This window comes from Plasmodium knowlesi (assembly GCF_000006355.2).
Source record: "Plasmodium knowlesi strain H genome assembly, chromosome: 14".
NCBI lineage: Eukaryota > Apicomplexa > Aconoidasida > Haemosporida > Plasmodiidae > Plasmodium > Plasmodium knowlesi.
Window position 1 is genome coordinate 1,065,638 of NC_011915.2, and position 19,739 is coordinate 1,085,376.

Here is a 19,739-nt window from a genome sequence, read left to right on the forward strand (position 1 = left end):
AAAAAAAATCATGACCAGAAAAAAGTGACACAAAACAAACAAATGGCAAAATTAATGGGCTTTGGCTTAAATAAACATTAGGGGTAAAACGAAAATGTAACAAACAAGGAAAAGAAATTACCAACGGAAGGTGTGGGAACAAGAAAAAAAAAAAAAAAAAAAAAAAACTAGCTTTCATCATAAGGAGAAAAAAACTCTTCTGACTCTTCTCCCCTTAGCGACGTTGCAATATCTTCTACATGTCCGCGATTTATCTAAGGAGGTCCAAGAAAAAAAAAAAAAAAAAAAAAAAAAAGTTCCAAAATTATTTTGATATATAAGCTTATAAAATGTTTAAAAAAGTGAAACACCATGAGGTAACTCTACCCCCTTGCGCATGTGCGCACGGCACACGCAGTTGTATTTTTTTGTCTTCCTGACTGAAAATGCTATGCGTAAGAACAGTGCAAAAGTAGAAATACTTCCACTTGCGTGTGCTTATATGTCTTGTAAAAAAACATGTAGCTCTCCTTGTATGCCTATCTGTGCGCATGAATGCGGGCGCTCATATTTATGTGCGTACCGCGCGGGGCTCTTCACTTAGATCGTCCATTATCGCTTGATTTTCTGCGACGAAACGAGGGAGGGAAAAAGAAGGAAAAGTTGAGAAAGCATAACACATAATGCGCTACAAACGGAGACAATTTTTTCATCTGCCCAATTTGGCGCTTCGCAAAAGATGGCGATTTGAAAAAATCATTCTCAAATGTGATACTTGCGTCCAGTGGCTTATTCGTGTAATTCGCGGAGGCCCTTTTCCGAATGGGGTAATAATTAAGCACATTGGACGGATAAAAAATACGAATAAATTCAATTAACTTTTTAAAAACTATTTTGTAATCATCTTCATTCAAATTTGAAATAATGCTCGATCGTGCACATTTTTTTTTGCAAAAAAATTCATAGTCCAGGATAGAATTTGCTACACGGTTTGAATTCATTAAACTACAACAAATTTCACAAGGTTCTTCAGAACAGTTTTTAGCGTCTTCTTGATTTTTTTTTAAATTGGAAGAACATTTTTTTTCAAATTCTTTCACTTTTTTAAAGGAACAAGAGCATTCGTTACGCGCGCTATTATTTTCTTTACTAACTAGACACGCCATCGTGTCGCCCATTTGGACCACTTTCGATATTTCGCTTGTCGAATTTATTTTTGAGTTCAAGTAGGACAAAAACGAAGATACGACATTTTTACTCTCCGCACCAATGAAGTTCACAAGTGCGAAGCTTAGCACAAAGAGGGTTCTTTTATACATTTTTTGAGAAGAAACACAAATGGGGGGGAGGGGGGGGGGGTGTTCAGCGAATATTTTAGCTTGTATCCCCAAACTGTATGTGCCTGTGCTTATACCGCTCTGCTTGTGTGTATACGCAGTGGGGGTACATTGAATCACCTTTAAGCTTCTCTTAAAATGACCATCGAGGGGGAATAGTCGAGTTGGTGGATTATTCTTTAAAATATTTATCCCAAGGGGCGTTTGCTAGATGTCAAAAAGTGTAACAACTGTTTGTGGCATTCATAGTTAGATTTCTTTTGTCCAATTTGCCCATTTGGCCATCTCCCCTTTTGCCACTTCACCTTCTTCCCGTTCTCTTTCATCACGCAAGCTTAAACGCCCCTTAAAAGTTGTGTACATACAACGAAAAAAAAAAAAAAAAAAAAAAAAAAAAAAGAGGGATATTTAAACAATTTTCCATGCACAATCAAAAGTATTCCCTTTTTGTGGGACCATCACCGTGTGCACCACATAAATTGGCAGGAATTAACCCCCCAAAAAAATAAGCACAATTTTGCAATTACGAAATGTATTCTTCTTATGGAGAAGGACGAGTTGCTATTCCACAACACGTACATTTTGTCTCGCCGTTCACCAAACTTGGTAATTATCTTAACAAGTTTTCTATAGAAAAAAAAAATATTTACTTCACAAATTTGGTAAAAAAAAAAAAAAATAAAATTCTTTTTTCTTTATGATGCAGCATGCAAATTTTGCAAAGGTCTTAGAGGACACTTAATTTATGATGTATACAAATTAAGTAGAATAAATATTGCCTTTTCTGTGTAAAAAAGAAGAAGAAGATACGTTAACAATTATGGAGAGTTGTCGAATTTGTGTCCTTTCCGTCCAGGATGTCCTACTGTTTATTCCGCTTTGCTATTTTTTTCCCCCTATCATTCCTTACTATTTCCCAAACTTTTGAAAGCCTTCTGAAATTCTTCATGTAGCTCTGTTCAAAGGGATGGAAAGAATAATTCATGTGTACGGGTATTTATCCGCATGTACATATAAAATGGGCATAACTACGCAGTGCAATTTTTTTGTTGCTCAACAGCGGATTCGCATTAATAATGGGGCATATGCCAATGATATTTCCCTCCAATGGTTGACTATATGAGCAGGTTTTTTATGCACTCCTTCTGATGGGCACAATTTTCTGCCAATCCGTTTTACCTTGACTGATTGGTTTTCCGTCTTTGTATATTGTCTCTCGCAGATGCATCCTACTTCTTTCCAAGGCTATGTCAGAATATGGGTCTTTCAAACACCTTAAGGGGACGGTAGAGGGGGAAAAGGAACAAAAATAAAATGGGCAATATGTGTGCAAATATGTCTGAAAATGTTAAAGTATGATGTGCGTACGGAGCTACTCCACTTGCTTATTATGTTCGGCATTTCTCTCTTGTAAAAGGAAATGTGAAATGCCTCAAACGATTTGAGGGATGGAGCGATGATATATTTCCTTGGCTGTATGTTTTTTTTTTTTTTTTTTTTTTTTTTTTTTTTTTTCCTTCCCCGTACTTCCTCAAGATGTCCGCCATTTCAGATGCGTATCTTGTGTAAGAAACGTTCGCCGCTTTCCACATCTCTGGATTAGGATTATAGTAGCACCCTTCAGGGACAAGAACTTTATATTTTCCTATGTACACACGTATGCACGTATGCAAGAATATTTATAAGCTTCTTCACCTTGATGAACAGCTGTTTTATATGTACAACAGGTGCCCCCCAGATGAAGTGAACGAGAAGGTGTATATCTACTTAGTCGGAATGATGCAAAACATGATAAGTTGTTCGAAGTATGAATTATAGTATGTGTTTCTGCTAAAACGTGCGATGCTTGCTCAACATTTTCATCGTTAAATATGTAAAAATTGTATAAAATATATTCTTAAAAAGAAAAAAGTTGATCGTGCATATGCGGGGAAGCCTCTCCGGTTCAAAAAATGCGTATGCGCTAAGGAAAAAAAAAAAAAAAAAAAAAAAAAAAAAAAAAAAAAAAATAGCACTTTTGCTAACGCGAGCGGTAATGCTTCAAAATTACACCTAGAAGCGTTACATCATGTAGGTTGTCCCACAACATCGACTACTTTCCATTCAGTATGCACAATAGCACAGTTGTTACATTGGTGAGCTTGGCCACGATAAAAGTCGCCCACAAAAGAGCCAAGTACGTCATTGTTACGTTAGAGGGGGAAAGAGCTAGCTCATGCCCAGGGAAATAACTAGCGTCAGATGGATGTGGCAAGGCAAAGAAGCGCAGTGATAAGCTGAAGTTATCCTCGCTACGAAATTATATAGAAAAACCACAAAAATGAATAACCTTCTGAAAAAGCACAACAGGTGTGTTGCGCAGAGGGTGGTGACACAATGCATCGGAACGAGCGCAAAGGGGGTAATCAATCTGCAGAGGAATACCGCCCCCCTTGACGGGTTTCCTAGGGGAAGGAAAATGGAGAACTGCTTTTCCACAATGTCATTCTACGATAATAGTACTTTATATAAAGCAAAAAGCAAATTACGCCAAAAAGGTAGCCCCGAAAAGATACACACTCCAATACTAAACCGTAATGGCAATTCTCATTTCTTTTCAACAAATAAAAAAATTAAAATTATCAACCCACAAAAAATAAGAAATGTGGCAATCATTGCGCATGTGGATCATGGAAAGACAACCCTGGTGGATAAGCTACTAAAACAAGGGGGAGAAGAAACGAAAAATGAAAGAGTAATGGATCATAATGATTTAGAAAAAGAAAGAGGCATTACTATCATGTCGAAAGTTACAAGAATAAAATATGATGATTATTTTTTTAACATTGTTGATACGCCAGGTCATTCAGATTTTGGTGGAGAAGTTGAACGTGTACTAAATCTCATTGATGGCGTGTGCTTGATTATTGATGTAGTTGAAGGACCAAAAAACCAAACCAAATTTGTTTTAAAAAAATCCCTCCTAAATCCAAAGTGTAAAATTATTGTTATTATGAATAAGTTTGATAAACCTAGTAATATAAAAAGTAAAGAAGAAATAGAAAATGAAATATTTGATCTTTTTGCCGATTTAAATGCCCCAGATGAGTTGATGAATTACCCCATTCTCTATGCTTCTGCGAAGAATGGGTGGTGCACCGACAACTTCGAGGATGCCAAACAGAATAAATGTGAACATAATAACGTCCTAGCCATATTTAAAAAAATTATAGAATATTTTGATTCCCCCATGATGTTGCCCTCGGGTAGTGAAGATGTCTCAAGTGTTGACTCAAAGATGGGTTCTCAAAATAGTTTCATCACAGGGGATGATGCAAATGGTATAACTACCGCAGTTGGGGAGTCGGTGGGAAAAAATAATAAAAAGGATGATGCCATGGTGGAGGGGAAAGATGTGGAAGCGAAAATTACGAGCGAACCGTTCTGCATGCTAGTGAGCCTTATAGACCACCAAGAAGGGGTAGGAGTGACAGTGACGGGAAAAATATACGGAGGGGTTATCAAAAAAGGAGACACGATTATTGTGAAGAATGAAGAAAATAAAGTAAAAGGAACGTGTGTAATTAAAAACATATTCTACATGAAAGGAAGAAAAATAGAAAATGCTAATTTCGCTAGTGCAGGAGATATTGTAAATATTTCCTTTTCGAAGGGAGTTACCCCATCAGTTAACGATACTTTGTCTTCGGAAGAATCTGTATCAAGTTTAAAGGTGAGACCAATTGATCCACCTGTTCTGTGCTTAAAAATTTCACAAAATACAAGTCCCTTAACAGGAAAGGATGGAAAGCATATAACTCTGTCTTCCATTGGTAACAGACTAAAAAAAGAAGCAGCCATAAATGTGGCTATCGAAATTAGCGAATCAGAAAAAAAAGATAGCTATGAGGTGAAGGGAAGAGGAGAATTACAATTAGGTATTCTGATAGAAAAGTTGAGAAGAGAAGGATATGAAATGACCATATCATCCCCAAATGTTATTTACACAAAAGATGAAAAAGGAAATTTACTAGAACCAGTTGAAGAATTTCACATTACCATACCGTCTACAATTAGTTCGAATGTTATTGAAAAATTAAATGGAAGGAAGGCAGAAATTGTAGATATTATAAATGACGATAATGACAATACCTTTATCAAGTGTATTTGTCCATCGAGAAATTTTTTTGGGATGAGATCATACCTTCGTGATGTTAGCAAAGGGACGTCTATAATAAACTCAGAATTGAAGGAATATAAAAAAAAACAAGCTTCCTACAAAAGTGACAGAAATGGGGTTATCATATCCTCGTCCAATGGAACAACCACTGCCTTTTCGCTAGATCCAATTCAGTTAAAGGGAAATTTATTTGTTAGTGAAAATTACCCTACTTATGAAGGCATGATCATCGGTGAGCACTTCCTAAGCAATGATATTGAAATGAATGCAGTAAAAGTTAAGCCTGTACAACACCTAAGGAATAAGGGCCACGAAGAAACCATAAGGATAAATCACAAAAATGTTACCATTGAATACGCCCTTTCCTTCATTCAAGACGATGAAGAAATAGAAGTTACTCCAAAGAGAATCGTCATGCGGAAAAAAATCTTAAACACCGAGCAGAGAAAAACAGCAAATAGAAAGGCCAAAAGTGGTTAATTCATGGTTACCTAATATACCTACAGTGGATTAATTTTCCTCTAATGAATGAAAATGGCTCCATAGTGAGAACAAAATTGTACCTTTTGCATTTTCATCATTGGAAGGTGATGTCCTCTTCAAAACCAATAAAATTACACATCTTCCTTTTATTCTTCAAAAATTTCTTCTCCACATGGATATTTGTATGCACAGAAGATGCAACTTACCATTTGGCTATTTTGTCATGTAACCGTTTTGTTTCCAAAAGTTGTGTCTTCCTTTTTTTTTGTATATATATAAATTGCATCGTACATCACATGTGGGCATCTTTTTTTGAATTTCGCACCCCGCCTTTCTTTTAACACGTTAAGTATGCTTCCACTTCACGTAAATGTGATGAATCATTTTTGCATTAGTATAACATTTTTAAATCCAAATTTACGACAGGCATAATCATTTGGGGGGGGTGGTACCTAATCATGCGGTCCCAGTGTCTATGCGTGAATATTGAGTACTTTTAAGTTTACCCGATTCCTCACCACGTTTAGTAAAGATCCTTCGGGTGTTATACAGCCTTACAATATTTCATGCATGTGGGGAGATAAAAAGGGGAAAATGGCTGTTCACTGTTGTCCGCAAAGTGGGGCGCACATATGGAGTAATTTTTTTTTTTTTTTTTTTTTTTTTTTTTCAACTGCGCGTCGCAATCGTTGCGCAAAAATAAAGCACACAACGCGACACACGCAAAAGTTGCAAAAATAACATTTCTTGAAATTATCAATTTAAGGGAATGTGGGATGCGGAATGTACTCTACCCGTTCTTGATAAAAGTGCCTGACGCGAGGTGAGAAAAAGGGGAATATATCAAATTAAGAACGAATAGCATCTGGGCAATACGCTGTCACTGGCGATGGAACAAAGGTAACTCCCCCACCCCCCGCATCTGCTTCTCCCCCTTTACATTCACGTTATAGATAAAACGATTATCCGAACAGGGAACATATCAAAACCATACACTTTTAAGGAAACCTTTTGTGCTAAAGAGGAAAGAAAAAGAAATATTTTTCAGGACATTCCAGGAACAACTGTGATACGCCATATATGAGGCAGACCCTTGGGAAGAGGGACATGGTTAACGCGCATGTGCATAAATATATAAGCACACACACACGTAGATAGATTTCTGCATACGCAAGTTGGTGGGGCTACTCACCATTTGTGCCATTATGAAGGAAAGAAAGAATTAATTAACCTACTTCGCCACCTGCATCGCCAACTGGTTAGCACGAAAAGAAAGAGTTTACGCGGCGCACGCCAAGGATAAGCAAACATTCACAAATTGATTTACCAAACATGATTGCAAAAAGGTATAGCTTCCTGCTGGTACAGAAAAATTACGCACACAAATTTGCCTCCCCAGATTGTCCAAATTTGATTAGTATTAAAAAAGTGATATACGAAAAATTGAAACCAATATGTTTCCACATAAAACAGGATTATACCATGGGGCATCATGTCCACGACATGCATTTTTACGGTATCTTATGCTCTCCTTTGTTTGAAAATAAAAGCTACAAAGATATGAACATGATGGTAGAGAAGTTAATGAGTGAAATTAACTTAGCGGGGAGAGTAAAATTACACTGCCAGCCTCCCTCAAGATTTAATAAGATGAAAAAACACGTACGATGGAGGTGGAACCTGGAGAAGTAGCTCTGTGTGAGAGGAAAGTAAAAATTGAACTTTTACGAATATATCACTCCACCGATAAGAGGATTGGGAACCTTAGCCAACACTTGTCACATGAAGGAGTGCGCCATATAGGCAAGTCAACAGAGTGGTGTATGACATTGACAGAGCGATGTGTATAGTCGGCACAGTGGCGTGAAAAGTATTTACCCTGAATAACAGCTCAAACGCAAACAATTCACAGTTACCCGTCTTTACATCGCCCCTCCTTCACCCGTTTTTGATTTACAAAAGGTTTCTAAATTGATTGCCGGAAAATATGCTGCTTAACATATAAACAATGAGGGGAAGGGGGGTGGGGTAAGGTAAAATAACAATTGGGGTTGAAAAGGAATAAATTTTCTTTAAAAGGATTATTCAGAAAAAAGGGGGTAGGATGAACCATTTGGAAAACAAAATGGTGCGATGAAAGAAAAAAAAAAAAAAAAAAATTGGCAATAAGCCACTTTGCATTTGCGTTATAAGAACAGTAAAAAGGGGAAAACATCTACAGGTGCGCGGGTAGATAAATGTACAAGGTGATGAAGACTTACACGCATGTCGCTCACGCGCATATGCATGCGTGTTTATAGGGGCCCGTTTTTGTCCACATCCCCGCTACACCTTGGGGTGCTTGGTGCAACCATATTGATAGAGCAACAACGACAGGACAATGAAGATGGTGCCAATGTATTTATTATAATTGATGGTCTCCTTGAGAAAGAGCCTGGCTAAAACGAAGGTAAAACAAGGCTGAAAGGACTGATACAGCGAAACGGTTACGGGGGTAAGGTAATTCAAAGCGATGATTTGAATTTTCCAACAAAGAAAAATAATGCCAAGGGTCGAATATAAAATGCATAAAAACTGATTAGTCGTCACATTGTATATCTCGCCAATCACATTGTAATTTTCATTAATGAACATTTCCCCGAGAATTCCAAATGGAAGGGTTATCAAAAACAAAACAGCCATTTGGGAAAATTGAATGATATCATTACTTACGTATCTAGTGGCAATATTTATATATATCACTTGCAGTCCCTTCGTAACGGGCACGGTTAATAATAGGAGAAATCCAAAATCGAAGGAGCCCATATTCCACACTTCCGCAGTTATGGCCAACCCAAAGAAAGACAAAAAAATAGACAAGCATGTTATATAATTCATCTTTTCAATCTTCATATAATATGACATTAGGGCCGTAAAAATAGGTATTGTTGGTTGAATAATTGCAACGTTATGAGAATCAGTATACTGCAAAGCGATTATCACAATGACCTGTCTTAAAGCTCCCGTAACGGATAGGATAAGTATGGGCATGTAGGCTACCTTTGGAATTAATTTTTCATCATTTTTTAGTAATTTACTAAAATAATTTGAAAATTTATTTATTATATTAGCCCATTTTCCGTGTTTGTTATTGCTGTACTCATCAGTACCAGTATCGTTATTGCTTCCATCTGAAATCTGCATTTTATGATCCATGCTATTATCCATGTTATCATCCATGTTATCGTCCATTTTTCCATCCTTACTGCCTTTCTCTTTTTTTTTTTTTTTTTTATTATTACCATCATTTTTATCACCTCTGGAATTTTTTTTTTTTTTTGTTTCACTTTCATTTTCTTTTTCATTTTCATTTTCTTCTTCAATTTTTGACAACTCCAAATCTATCTGCCCATCCTGTTCACCTACACCATCTTTTTCATTTGCACCATGCAGTAATTTTTTTTTGTTCGGTTCCGACTCCTTCGACGTGTACATATAAATCATCAGTGGGATGGTTAATAGTGTCCTCAAAATTATGAACACATATATGGACCCCTTTATCATAATAAAATATTTCATCAGAATGTAGTTTATGCCATACAGGAACATGGAAAACAGCAGGAGCAAATTTACGGTAATCAGCAGTACGTTTTTCCCCCCCTCATCTTGCTTGGCCTTGGGGAAAATATTTTCAACTTTTAGGAATTTCATTGTTCAATCGGGTTAGCATAATTGGGGGGAAAAATACTTCGTCTTCGCTCTCCCAACTGAGGAGAAAATCCTTTGTGTGAGTTCTCCTGAGGTTGGGTATGCTTCGTGTGAATGGAACCTATATGTATTGTACACCCACACTTGTGCTTATGCGTGCGCGTGTGTGTGTTTGTAGGTAGCCCCCTCTTTTAAACTTAAAGGATTAACTTCTTCCTACAAAATGGGGCACAGAAGAAACGCATCCTCTGTTTGGTATCAAGCAGGCGTCAGGGGAATTACTTGCTTTTCATTTTGAGTCTACACAGGTGACACTTGATTAGGCGTGAAAGCATCCGCAGTGTAGTTCATCAGTGGGTGAAGGAAAAAATGGTTCACGCGCTAGGCTTAAATGTTTATACATATGAGAGGAAATAGGCACGTATGTACGCATGCATGTATTCTCATACATGTGTGCAAGTAAACGGGGAAGCTCCTTCCTTCAAAACTCTTCCACGTAAAACGTGCTAAGATAACAAAAAAAAAAAAAAAGAAATAAGAAATAAAATGAACACATTACATGTAAAACAGGCTTACAGTTATTATCAACTGTTGATCTTATCTCATCTTTTTTTTTTTTTTTTTTTTTTTTTGTTGGTGCATTGTCCCTAGGTGCCCTTTTTTGGTAAATAAATAATGCAGGGCCATATGCTCAGCTTGGCATATTCTCAATCCACTTTAATACCATGTATTCAATAAAAAAGGCCTTCACAAAAAAAAAAAAAAAAAAAAAAAAAAGAGAAAAAACGCTTGGGTTATTTTTAGCATTGCGCATACAAGCAAAGATATAACTGGTACGAATGTTTGTACGTATGTGTATATGTGCATGGGATTACCAGTTCTTTCCCTTTGCGTAGATCTTCGTACACTTAGGCGCGTCATCCACATTTGGCACACATGCTAACACGCTATCCCTTGGCCACCACATTTACGCTTTTTTGCTTTTTCGTTTTTTTCTCCGCTCCTTCCGTTTTGCCTATACACAACATGTAAAGGTATTTCCTCGCACATTTGGAATAATCAAGTGTTCATTTCCCGCTAGTACATTTTGAAAGCATAGATCTTTAGTACATTTAGAAGAAGCCCCTTTTTTTTGCATCTTTGCAACGAGCGTGCGCATGTGTAGTTCGCAGTGTTGTAGGGCGAAGGTAGGCATGACACATAAATGCAAGCTAGCATGTGTACATGTGAGTATTTGTTTGTACTAACATAAGAAGGTGTGTACCTATGTATCTATGTACGTATGACGGCACTTCCTGAGAGAGTGCCCATGCGCAGTTTTTTTTTTTTTTTTTTTTTTTTTTTTTTTTTTTTTCACGTACCTTCATGTGCGAGCTGCTACCCTGCGCATGCGCAATAGGATTAAGTGGGAGCGATAGAGGAAGGACCTACAACCGGCCCTGTTCTCCACTTTTACTCCACAATATTGGGGAGAACCACTGTCCTCAGAAGAACTCGCGCTGTTTCCCCCCTTCATACTTTGCCTATTATTCTCCCCTTGATTGTTACCTTGATCGTTACCTTGATTGTTACCTTGATTGTCACCTTGATTTTGCTACCCCGCGCAGCCTGAAGAAGAGAAGATCCTCCCTTCCCAAAAACCTTCCCACCAAAACGAACACCCCCTTTCAAAATGGAGAGCTCCTTACTGGGAAATGGACGAAGCATGAATTTCCTCGATCGGATGTCCAACTTGTATGATAACTCTCAAAAGAAGGCCACGAAGAAATTAATCATAGCAAGTATAATATGTATAATATTTATGATAATAGAAATTGTTGCAGCTATATTGGCCAATTCCTTATCCTTAATGACAGACGCCTCTCATCTGTTTTGCGATTTACTATCCTTTGCCTTAAATTTATTTTCTATATATGTTTCTACGTTTGAGGGGAATGTAGATATGTCTTTTGGGTATCACCGGGCGGAAATAATAGGTGCCTTATTTTCCATTTTTTTTATATGGGCCCTATCTGCCTACATTTTGTACAGTGCTGTGTTCCGATTATTCGAAGTTCAGACTGTGGATGGATACATTATGTTTGTTACAGCTTTTGTAAGCACTTTGGCGAATATATTCATTGCCTTTGTATTAAAGGTGCATTCACATGGTTTTGAATTTATTGGACAACGCAGATGCAGTCACAGTGATGATGCGAATGACCATTCTCCCCCAATAAAGGCATGGGGGGATAATAGCAGTAAGTCTACAAAAAATGGAAAATACAAAAATATAAATAGTGATATCGTTATAGGAGATGACGGTGATGCTTCTGCTCATGGTGCAATATGTAACAAGAATAATATTTCCATCGGGAAAATTAATACGAGTTCATGTAGCTACGTTGCTTTTGATTACTATGAAAATGTGAACCAAATAAATATGGATAGCCCTCATCAAGGAGATTCAAGGGCTGCAGGAGGAACGGGTGGTGGTGAAGGAACATGTGCAGGGAAGAAGGATTTTCAAAATACACAGCATGCACTGCTCGATCCCACAGGGAATAATTTCCATCATAATAATCACATTGGGAATGATGAAGATGTACAAAAGGACGATGACACATTTAAAGTAGGGATTAATGAATACGTTAATAAAAGCAATGGAACAAATGATATGAATAAAAAAAAAAAAAAAAAAAAAAATTCGCATAATGGCATTCACAAGGAGAGTAACATGACCTCGAACAATTCCTACATGCTCTCCAATGAGGAGAGCGAAGAAAATGTTTTGTGCGACAAGTATGATAGCCATTCACATGGCCATCAACATCACCACTCACACGATCATTCACACGATCATTCACACGATCATTCGCACTATCATTCGCACGACCACTCTCACCACCACGACGAACTAAACAGCATAAGCCTGAAGACGGCGTATCTGCACGCCATCAGCGACTTGCTGCAAAACATAGGAGTAATGATAGCCTCGCTCATCATCTGGTACAACCCCAAGTACTCCATCACCGACCCCATTTGTTCAATAATTTTTTGTTTCATCGTTTTTTCAACAACCATATCGGTAATTAAAGAAATTCTAAATGTACTCATGGAGGGAACCCCCGTTAGCATTAACCTAATGGACATCAAAAACGACCTGTTGAAGATACCCGGGGTTATAGATGTTCATGATCTACACGTTTGGTCTTTATCAATTGGAAAGCCAGCCCTCGCGTGCCATATAGTTGCACACAAAAATTTTTCACACACAGTTTTAAATAACGCTACTTTGTTGTGCCAGAATAAATATAAAATTCTGCATACCACTGTCCAGACCGATTACCCCTCCAACATTTCCAACTGCGAAACATATGCCCATCTTAAGTGCTCAAGTTTAAAAGCAGAAACAAACAAATAATTCCTCCTTTGTGTAGCGCCACAATTCGTGCGTTATGTGTATATGCGAATGTGTCTAAGCCTTTCACATGGGGTTCCTCTGACTATCCATAATTTAAAAATGTATTTGTTAAATCTCCCGCTGCGCGAATGCTAGCGTCTTAATTGCCACTGCGTGGAAAACACCGCGTGGAAAAAACCGCTTGGGAAAAACCGCTTGGGAACGCCGTGTGTGAGTACCTTTACGTCTGTCTAACCGAAGCATCCCTCAAAATTGGCGCTCTGGAAGTGATCTTTAATTTTTTTTTTTTTTTTTTTTAACTGTTAATTCTGCCTCCAGAAGGGGCATAATTGTGTGTACAAATGACCAAGCACAAATGTGCGAATGAACGCTCATACTCCTGTGCTTGTTACTCTTTTTAAATTTTTTTTTTCCTAGTGCATAATCAATTGATGAATATATAAAAAAAAAATATATATACGACTGCTCTGTACTTTTTATTTGCCGTATTTTTTTCACAAATTCAAGTTTGTATATATGTCTATATGCGTATAAGAACAACGAAAAAAAAAAGAAAAAAAAAAAAAAAAACATTGCTACTATTGTCCCCCACCCTTCATGTATATTAAAAAAATTAACCCCGCCTCCTATCTATACGTAAGTATAATTGCCCCCCTTAATGTTTTTACAAATTATGATAATCTTTTTCATTGTACATATATATATATATATATATATATATATATTTTGCATGTTGCTCTGTTTCAACGTTAGTTAATTTCAATTTAACATGTTAATCAAATTTTTCGTCACATTACGCTGCATTTTTTAATGCCATTGTTTTAAGATAAAGTGAACATGTACATTTTTATTTAGTATATTTTGCAAGTCGAAGTTAAATAAGTAAGCTGGATCACCAGCACCAGGTTGATGTTTGTGTAGAACTCTCCACCCCTCCCCCCCCCCTTTTCATAAGGAGTGTCCACTGTGACGGAATTTTGATCGCGTCAACAGAATGAGGCATACGGAGTTGTACACACAAATGTTGTGCATGTAAACGCAGGGCCCACAAAGCAAACTTTTGTGTGTACCCCTTAAAAGTGTAAAAATGCCATTATACAAATTGTTAAATTAAATGCACCTTTTTTTTTTTTTTTTTTTTTTTGCACAATGTGGAGGAAGATAAGTATACAAATGGATAGCAAACAAAGAATAGTACGCAGAGCGCAAGGAGCACATGACGCATATGCACAGGGCTCAGTTGGACAACGGCGATGCAAATCTCTCCTCATGTTAAACTCAAATGTACATCTCGTTCACATCCCGTAGTTGGTCCGCCCAGTTACCTTCCCCAACTGATATGATATGTCGGTCGGGTCTTAAAATTACGAATGAATTATCTGACTTCAACATCAGGGTATCAAAAAACAGCTCCCGTATTATGTCCACCGTGAATACATAGCTCACCGTGTATTCCTTCACATCCATGTGTATATGCTTCACATTTCTTATGTTTCCAACAAAATTATTATGGCACTTTGGAAAGAGGATATAGTCACTTAAAGGTATACTAATATCAGAGGAATCATCATTATGCGCCATCGGAGGATCGTTCTGTTTTAAAATTCGAACGGATTGGTCCTTGGCATTTTTGCTTATAACAACGTTGGAGTCCCATAAGCAGAAGGAAAATTTATCCCTTGGCATATTATGTGCGTCCAAAAACTGGATCATATCATTTAAAGTGGTATCATTAAATAGAATTACTAAAAGGGATAAGGACGGGTTGTTAAATATGGGTAGATCCACTGTCGATATTTTGTAAATACATTTTTCGTCAAATGTATACAGATTAAAATGGGGAATTTTCGCCCCCACCACGTTGGTCATTTGATGGTCATATATATTTTTGCATATTTTCAATTTCGGTACTTTTTCATTCTGTTTTTCGAAAATGTTATATTTAGCGGATTCTCCACACGTCTCACTGTGGTGCGTCCCGTTGTCCTGCTGCCCATCGTCTCGTTCGCCAAGTTCGGTGCGTTCTCTGGGATTTTCTGTGGCACCATGTGTGTCTTCCCTTTTTTTTCCATTCCCCACATCGGCCTCCTGTTCCACGGAGCCGCTAACCCCTTCGGGAGGGGAGCTCTCATTTTTAGCGCCCCTATCTGACTGGAGCTTCTTTCCATATATGGACAAATCTGAAAAGGGTTCTTTTTCCACCCATCCAACATCGCACATCGTATCTACGTAAGAATAGCCGAAGTCCACACCAGGGTACAGTAAAGAGAGAATATTCATTCGCTCATTTTGAACAAAATATTCTACTCGTGCTCGATTGAATTCGAAAACGTAAGGAAGGTTGTTAATAAATTTTAACAGCCCTTTAGCATTTGCAAGTAGGTAATAAAACAATAGCGACCTCTGTATACAGCTAACCCTAGAAGAACTGACATATCTTACAAAAGAGTTATGATTATATCCTAACAGACTTGATACCTTATTTCCTTTTTCATAATTTCTAACAGCGTGATATATGGTGAAATTAGCCACCAATTTCCTCTCAATATTATACGACTCGATGTAATTCTCTATTTTTTTTTTTTCCAATTCATTCAACATCCTAAAAAGGTGCGCTAATTTATTACGACCCAGAATCAGTGCAGACTCCGCATCTGACTGAGGGCTAGCATCTTGGAGAGCATTGCTAAAAATGGAGACCTTGTCTATGTTCTCAAGAAATTTTTTTTTTTTTAAATTATAAATTCGTATAGTTTTCCACACTATGTTTATCACATCGCCAATTCCTAAGTTTAAGCCAAACCCTCCTGATGGGGGCAATTTATGAGCAGCATCCCCAAGCAACACAATTCTCTTGGTTCTTTTGTCGATAAAAGTGGAGGCAATAGAGCTATGCATGGTCCACTTGTACACATTATGAATATGCAAATCGGGAAGTTCGAAATCAGTAAGATTATTTATTATTTCTAGACATTTACTTCCGTTGTTATAGATTTCTGCTTCCCTCTCGGTTATGTATGGAATATGTAGAACGAAATCTCCTTGTTTGTAATTGTGAGCAACTAACACCCCTATGTATTTGCTAAATAAAAAGTATAACATGGATGGATTGCATTTTACTATATCGCTCAGAAGGAAAGACTGAAAATGGATATTTATAAATTTCATGTAGTCCTTCCTATTTTCATCATTTATTTTTAGGCTCTTTTTTATGCCGCTTTTTCCCCCCTCGCAAACGAAAACATAGTTACTTAGGATTAGTTCTTCTTCGTTACTGTACAGATTCCTAACCCGCGTCACAACACCCTGTGGGCTGAAGCCATAGTCGAAGGAGCCATTTTGTAGGTTACCCCACTCGACTCCATGGTAATTATCTCCCATTTGTTTGTTCACCCCGACATTGCAAGATTTCACCCCTTCTGGAATATTCCTGAAATTGATAAATTCGTATCCTATCAAGAATTCGGATGTATCGTAAGACAAATAATTTTTATAAAGTGCTTCTCCTGTAGCGTCTTTACCCATTCCCTCAGCTGCTCGCTTATCTATCTCTTCATCCACCCCTACTGTTTGGTCTGCCTCTTCTCCGAAACCACTGTTTCCACAAATGGATCTCAACATTCGGTGGGTTGATAATTTTAGCCTTATGTTTTTTAAAAATGCGCGCTTCTGCTGCGGATCACATTTAATTTTGCTGATATAGTAGCTGTATAGGATACCCAACAGTTTGTACTGAGATAAGTGAGTGACCTTAGAAGGGCTAATATCCTCATAGTACGTATTCCTATACATGTACTTGTCCATGAAATTATCATACTTGCATATTGTTCTGTCCTTCTTCAAACTTAAACCATATTGAAAGGTTTTCCATAAGTTGACATCTTCCGTTTCGTTTAGAAAACATTTATCCAGATGGAAGATGCTCCTCCATGCTTCCATCGTTTGGTTGTTGTAATAGTGCGCTTTGGGTACATTCTCAATATATTTATCCTTCTCAATTAGTATGTGTGGTATTCTGTGTTTCTGCAGGTACATGCCCGTCGTGATCCCAGTGGGACCCCCCCCGATAACTAGCACGAACGTTTTCCTGGTCTTCATATTGTTGGTCTTCCGGGGGGCACATCACTTGTCACGTCACGGGACACTTCGATGGGCAAATCGTTCGGAACACGTTGTTGACCGCTTCGTATAGAGCTAACTATTTTTATGCCTATTTTCCTCATCTCCTTTGTGAAGGCCGAACCCTGGAGTGGAGCATGATATACATGACGGAGTGAGCACACTCAGTTTGCTTTTCCGTCAGCCTAACGCATTCCAACGATGGATTTCCACTTCGTCGCCCCCCCCACCCTGCGCCTTGAAATTTACTCCCTCTTTATTTTTTCTCTCTATAGGTGACACCCAAGTTGTGCCTACACGTACCATTTTTAAAAAAATACGACTGGCTTTGCACAATATGCTTATTTTAAGATGAAAGGAAAATCACCTAAATTATTTTCGCGGCATCATTGCGTTGTTACCATCGTTCATCCTAGTATTAGAGATCCATAAAGCGATGTGGAAACGCACAATCATTTTCCTAACCGCAAATATGTCACCCGCTATACACGCGTAAGTGCACGTAGGAAAACATGCATGTATATAGGTACGCAAATAGCCGTAAACACATGCATTTGTGCACATTTTTTTTTTTTTTTTTTTTTAACCTACTCGTAGGAAACACCTCAGGAATGATCAGTACAGAAAATAAAAATATAACTTTTGTGTAAAAAAAAAAAAAAAATCCATTGCTTAATTTGAGAAAGTTCCACTTGGATGACCATAAAAAAAATGAACAAAAGGGCATGGTACTGGAGGGGAATAAATAGGTCTACACTGAACGAACATAAAAGGGAACCCTCCATGGAGAGTGAATTCGTCTGAACGAATTCCAAAGATCTATGGGGAAAGCAACAAAGAATATTATAACGATTCTGAAATAGACAAAGTGGTGAAATTTATTTCACATTCCCTATACGTCAATGATTTATGCTAATATAAATATGCTACTATTCTTTTGTGTACCACATGGCGAGCGCATAGAAGTGTTAACCTAATGGTAACCAATAGGAGTAAAAAAAAAAAAAAAAAAAAAAAAAAAAAGAACAATAGCAATAGCAATAGCAATAGCAATAACAATAACAATAACAATAACAATAACAGTAACAATAACAATAAAAGTAACAGTAACAGTAACAATTACAAAGGCAATGCGGGAAAAGGACAACTAGCTACATTCTTCTGAGCACCCTTGTGTGCGAAATGGTTAGCAAGGGAAGAACATATATATATATAAATATATATTGTAGACTTTTTAAATGGGAAAAGAAAGCGAAAGAAATAGCTTAATTAAGTTAAAATTAAGTAACACATGCACTGTGAGCGCAGACATGTGCTGGTGGTTAAGTGTTTTTTTTTTTTTTGTTTTCTTTAAAGAGGCAGGAGGGAATAAGAAGAATGCAATGAATTAGGAGCAATGTAGCATCTGAGAGTGAGGCAAAAATTTGCACGCAGGGCAAAATGTTGCAAGATATTAATTATATTGGTGGAAGCAAAATTAACAGTGGTAATGATTATTTGGTACAAAACAGAGAGAATGCGCGAGTGGACAGAAATAACAGAGTGAGTAGCACAATGAATGAGAGCAATTCATCAAGGGTGGTGGTGGTGGTGTAGATAGGAAGGAAAAACAAGCTGTTTGGGATAATCCAGACAATCATAAAAAAGTGGTACGGATAAAGATAGCGGAGAGAAGTCGTTTCGGGGAGTTGGAATAATGAGTAGATTAAAACATTGGCAAAGGCATACACTGCTCAGATGGCTGAGATACGGAGAACTGACAAGACGAGACAGTTTAAATGCGACAAGTGTAGAATATGATGGTGAGAGAAATTGGGAAACAAGAAAAAAGAAAAGTTAAGAGGTTAAGAAGTTGCATAATTAGGAAGTAGAAAAATTGGGAAAATATATATGATGATACGAGGAGGAAGTTATCAGACTGAAGGGAAGAAGCCCAGGGAGTGAAAGATGGTAGAGGGGAGTAGGAAAAAAAAAAAAAAAAAAAAAAAAAAAAAAAAAAATACACATACATACACAGAAGAACAAGGTGTTGTATGAAGAAGAGACAAGCTGTTAAACAGTTGTGCAGTTATGCGCTAAAGAGTGGGCAAATTAGGGGCGGAGGAGTTAAACTAATGCAGAAGTAGCAACGGTGAAGAGATAGAGAAGCAGCGAGGTGCAGACGATGGAAAAGAAACAAAGAGAAGAATATAAAAAACAAATATAAAAAAACATATAATTTTTTTGGAAAACATAAAGGGAGGTAAGGAAACTCCAAGATACGGTGGGGTACGCCCGCATATACATATATCTATATATATCTATATCTATATATATATATATATCCTTGGAGTGACATAATAAATGGTAAAGGTGACCCCGTTTTACCTGGGGTGATTTATTTTACTGAAAATTTTCTTCTACTCAGTTGTGGGCCCGGTACACATACTGCACATGGGACACTCCCGTTTGGTAGGTGCAAGGCACCTTCGCATTGCACGTGTGAGGGATACTACCCCCGTCTTCTACATTCATATGAGACGCCCCGATCGAGGGAGCGATGAAATTACTTGTACATGGAAGGAAATACGAT

At 37.5% G+C, this 19,739-nt stretch overlaps 7 protein-coding genes across 7 annotated transcripts; 3 read left to right on the plus strand and 4 right to left on the minus strand.

Annotated features, from left to right (window-relative positions):
* Positions 1-167: 167 nt before the first annotated feature.
* Positions 168-1,298, minus strand: PKNH_1424400 (secreted ookinete protein, putative; the record flags this gene model as incomplete). The annotated part of the gene is made up of 3 exons (XM_002262093.1): positions 168-254; positions 563-606; positions 755-1,298. 3 exons carry the CDS (start codon positions 1,296-1,298, stop codon positions 168-170), a joined length of 675 nt encoding a protein of 224 aa, XP_002262129.1.
* Positions 1,299-2,215: 917 nt separating this feature from the next.
* Positions 2,216-2,908, minus strand: PKNH_1424500 (ATP synthase subunit epsilon, mitochondrial, putative; the record flags this gene model as incomplete). Its single annotated transcript, XM_002262094.1, has 3 exons — positions 2,216-2,271; positions 2,496-2,590; positions 2,844-2,908. The coding sequence occupies 3 exons, from the start codon at positions 2,906-2,908 to the stop codon at positions 2,216-2,218; spliced, it is 216 nt and encodes a 71-aa protein (XP_002262130.1).
* Positions 2,909-3,636: 728 nt separating this feature from the next.
* PKNH_1424600 (GTP-binding translation elongation factor tu family protein, putative) lies at positions 3,637-5,955 on the plus strand (the record flags this gene model as incomplete). The annotated part of the gene is made up of 1 exon (XM_002262095.1): positions 3,637-5,955. The coding sequence occupies one exon, from the start codon at positions 3,637-3,639 to the stop codon at positions 5,953-5,955; it is 2,319 nt and encodes a 772-aa protein (XP_002262131.1).
* Positions 5,956-7,290: 1,335 nt separating this feature from the next.
* Positions 7,291-7,650, plus strand: PKNH_1424700 (uncharacterized protein; the record flags this gene model as incomplete). Its single annotated transcript, XM_002262096.1, has 1 exon — positions 7,291-7,650. One exon carries the CDS (start codon positions 7,291-7,293, stop codon positions 7,648-7,650), a length of 360 nt encoding a protein of 119 aa, XP_002262132.1.
* A 633-nt stretch (positions 7,651-8,283) lies between these two features.
* Positions 8,284-9,648, minus strand: PKNH_1424800 (drug/metabolite transporter DMT1, putative; the record flags this gene model as incomplete). Its single annotated transcript, XM_002262097.1, has 1 exon — positions 8,284-9,648. The coding sequence occupies one exon, from the start codon at positions 9,646-9,648 to the stop codon at positions 8,284-8,286; it is 1,365 nt and encodes a 454-aa protein (XP_002262133.1).
* A 1,669-nt stretch (positions 9,649-11,317) lies between these two features.
* PKNH_1424900 (cation diffusion facilitator family protein, putative) lies at positions 11,318-13,048 on the plus strand (the record flags this gene model as incomplete). Its single annotated transcript, XM_002262098.1, has 1 exon — positions 11,318-13,048. The coding sequence occupies one exon, from the start codon at positions 11,318-11,320 to the stop codon at positions 13,046-13,048; it is 1,731 nt and encodes a 576-aa protein (XP_002262134.1).
* Positions 13,049-14,326: 1,278 nt separating this feature from the next.
* On the minus strand, positions 14,327-17,146 carry PKNH_1425000 (FAD-dependent monooxygenase, putative; the record flags this gene model as incomplete). The annotated part of the gene is made up of 1 exon (XM_002262099.1): positions 14,327-17,146. The coding sequence occupies one exon, from the start codon at positions 17,144-17,146 to the stop codon at positions 14,327-14,329; it is 2,820 nt and encodes a 939-aa protein (XP_002262135.1).
* Between the last annotated feature and the right edge of the window lie 2,593 nt (positions 17,147-19,739).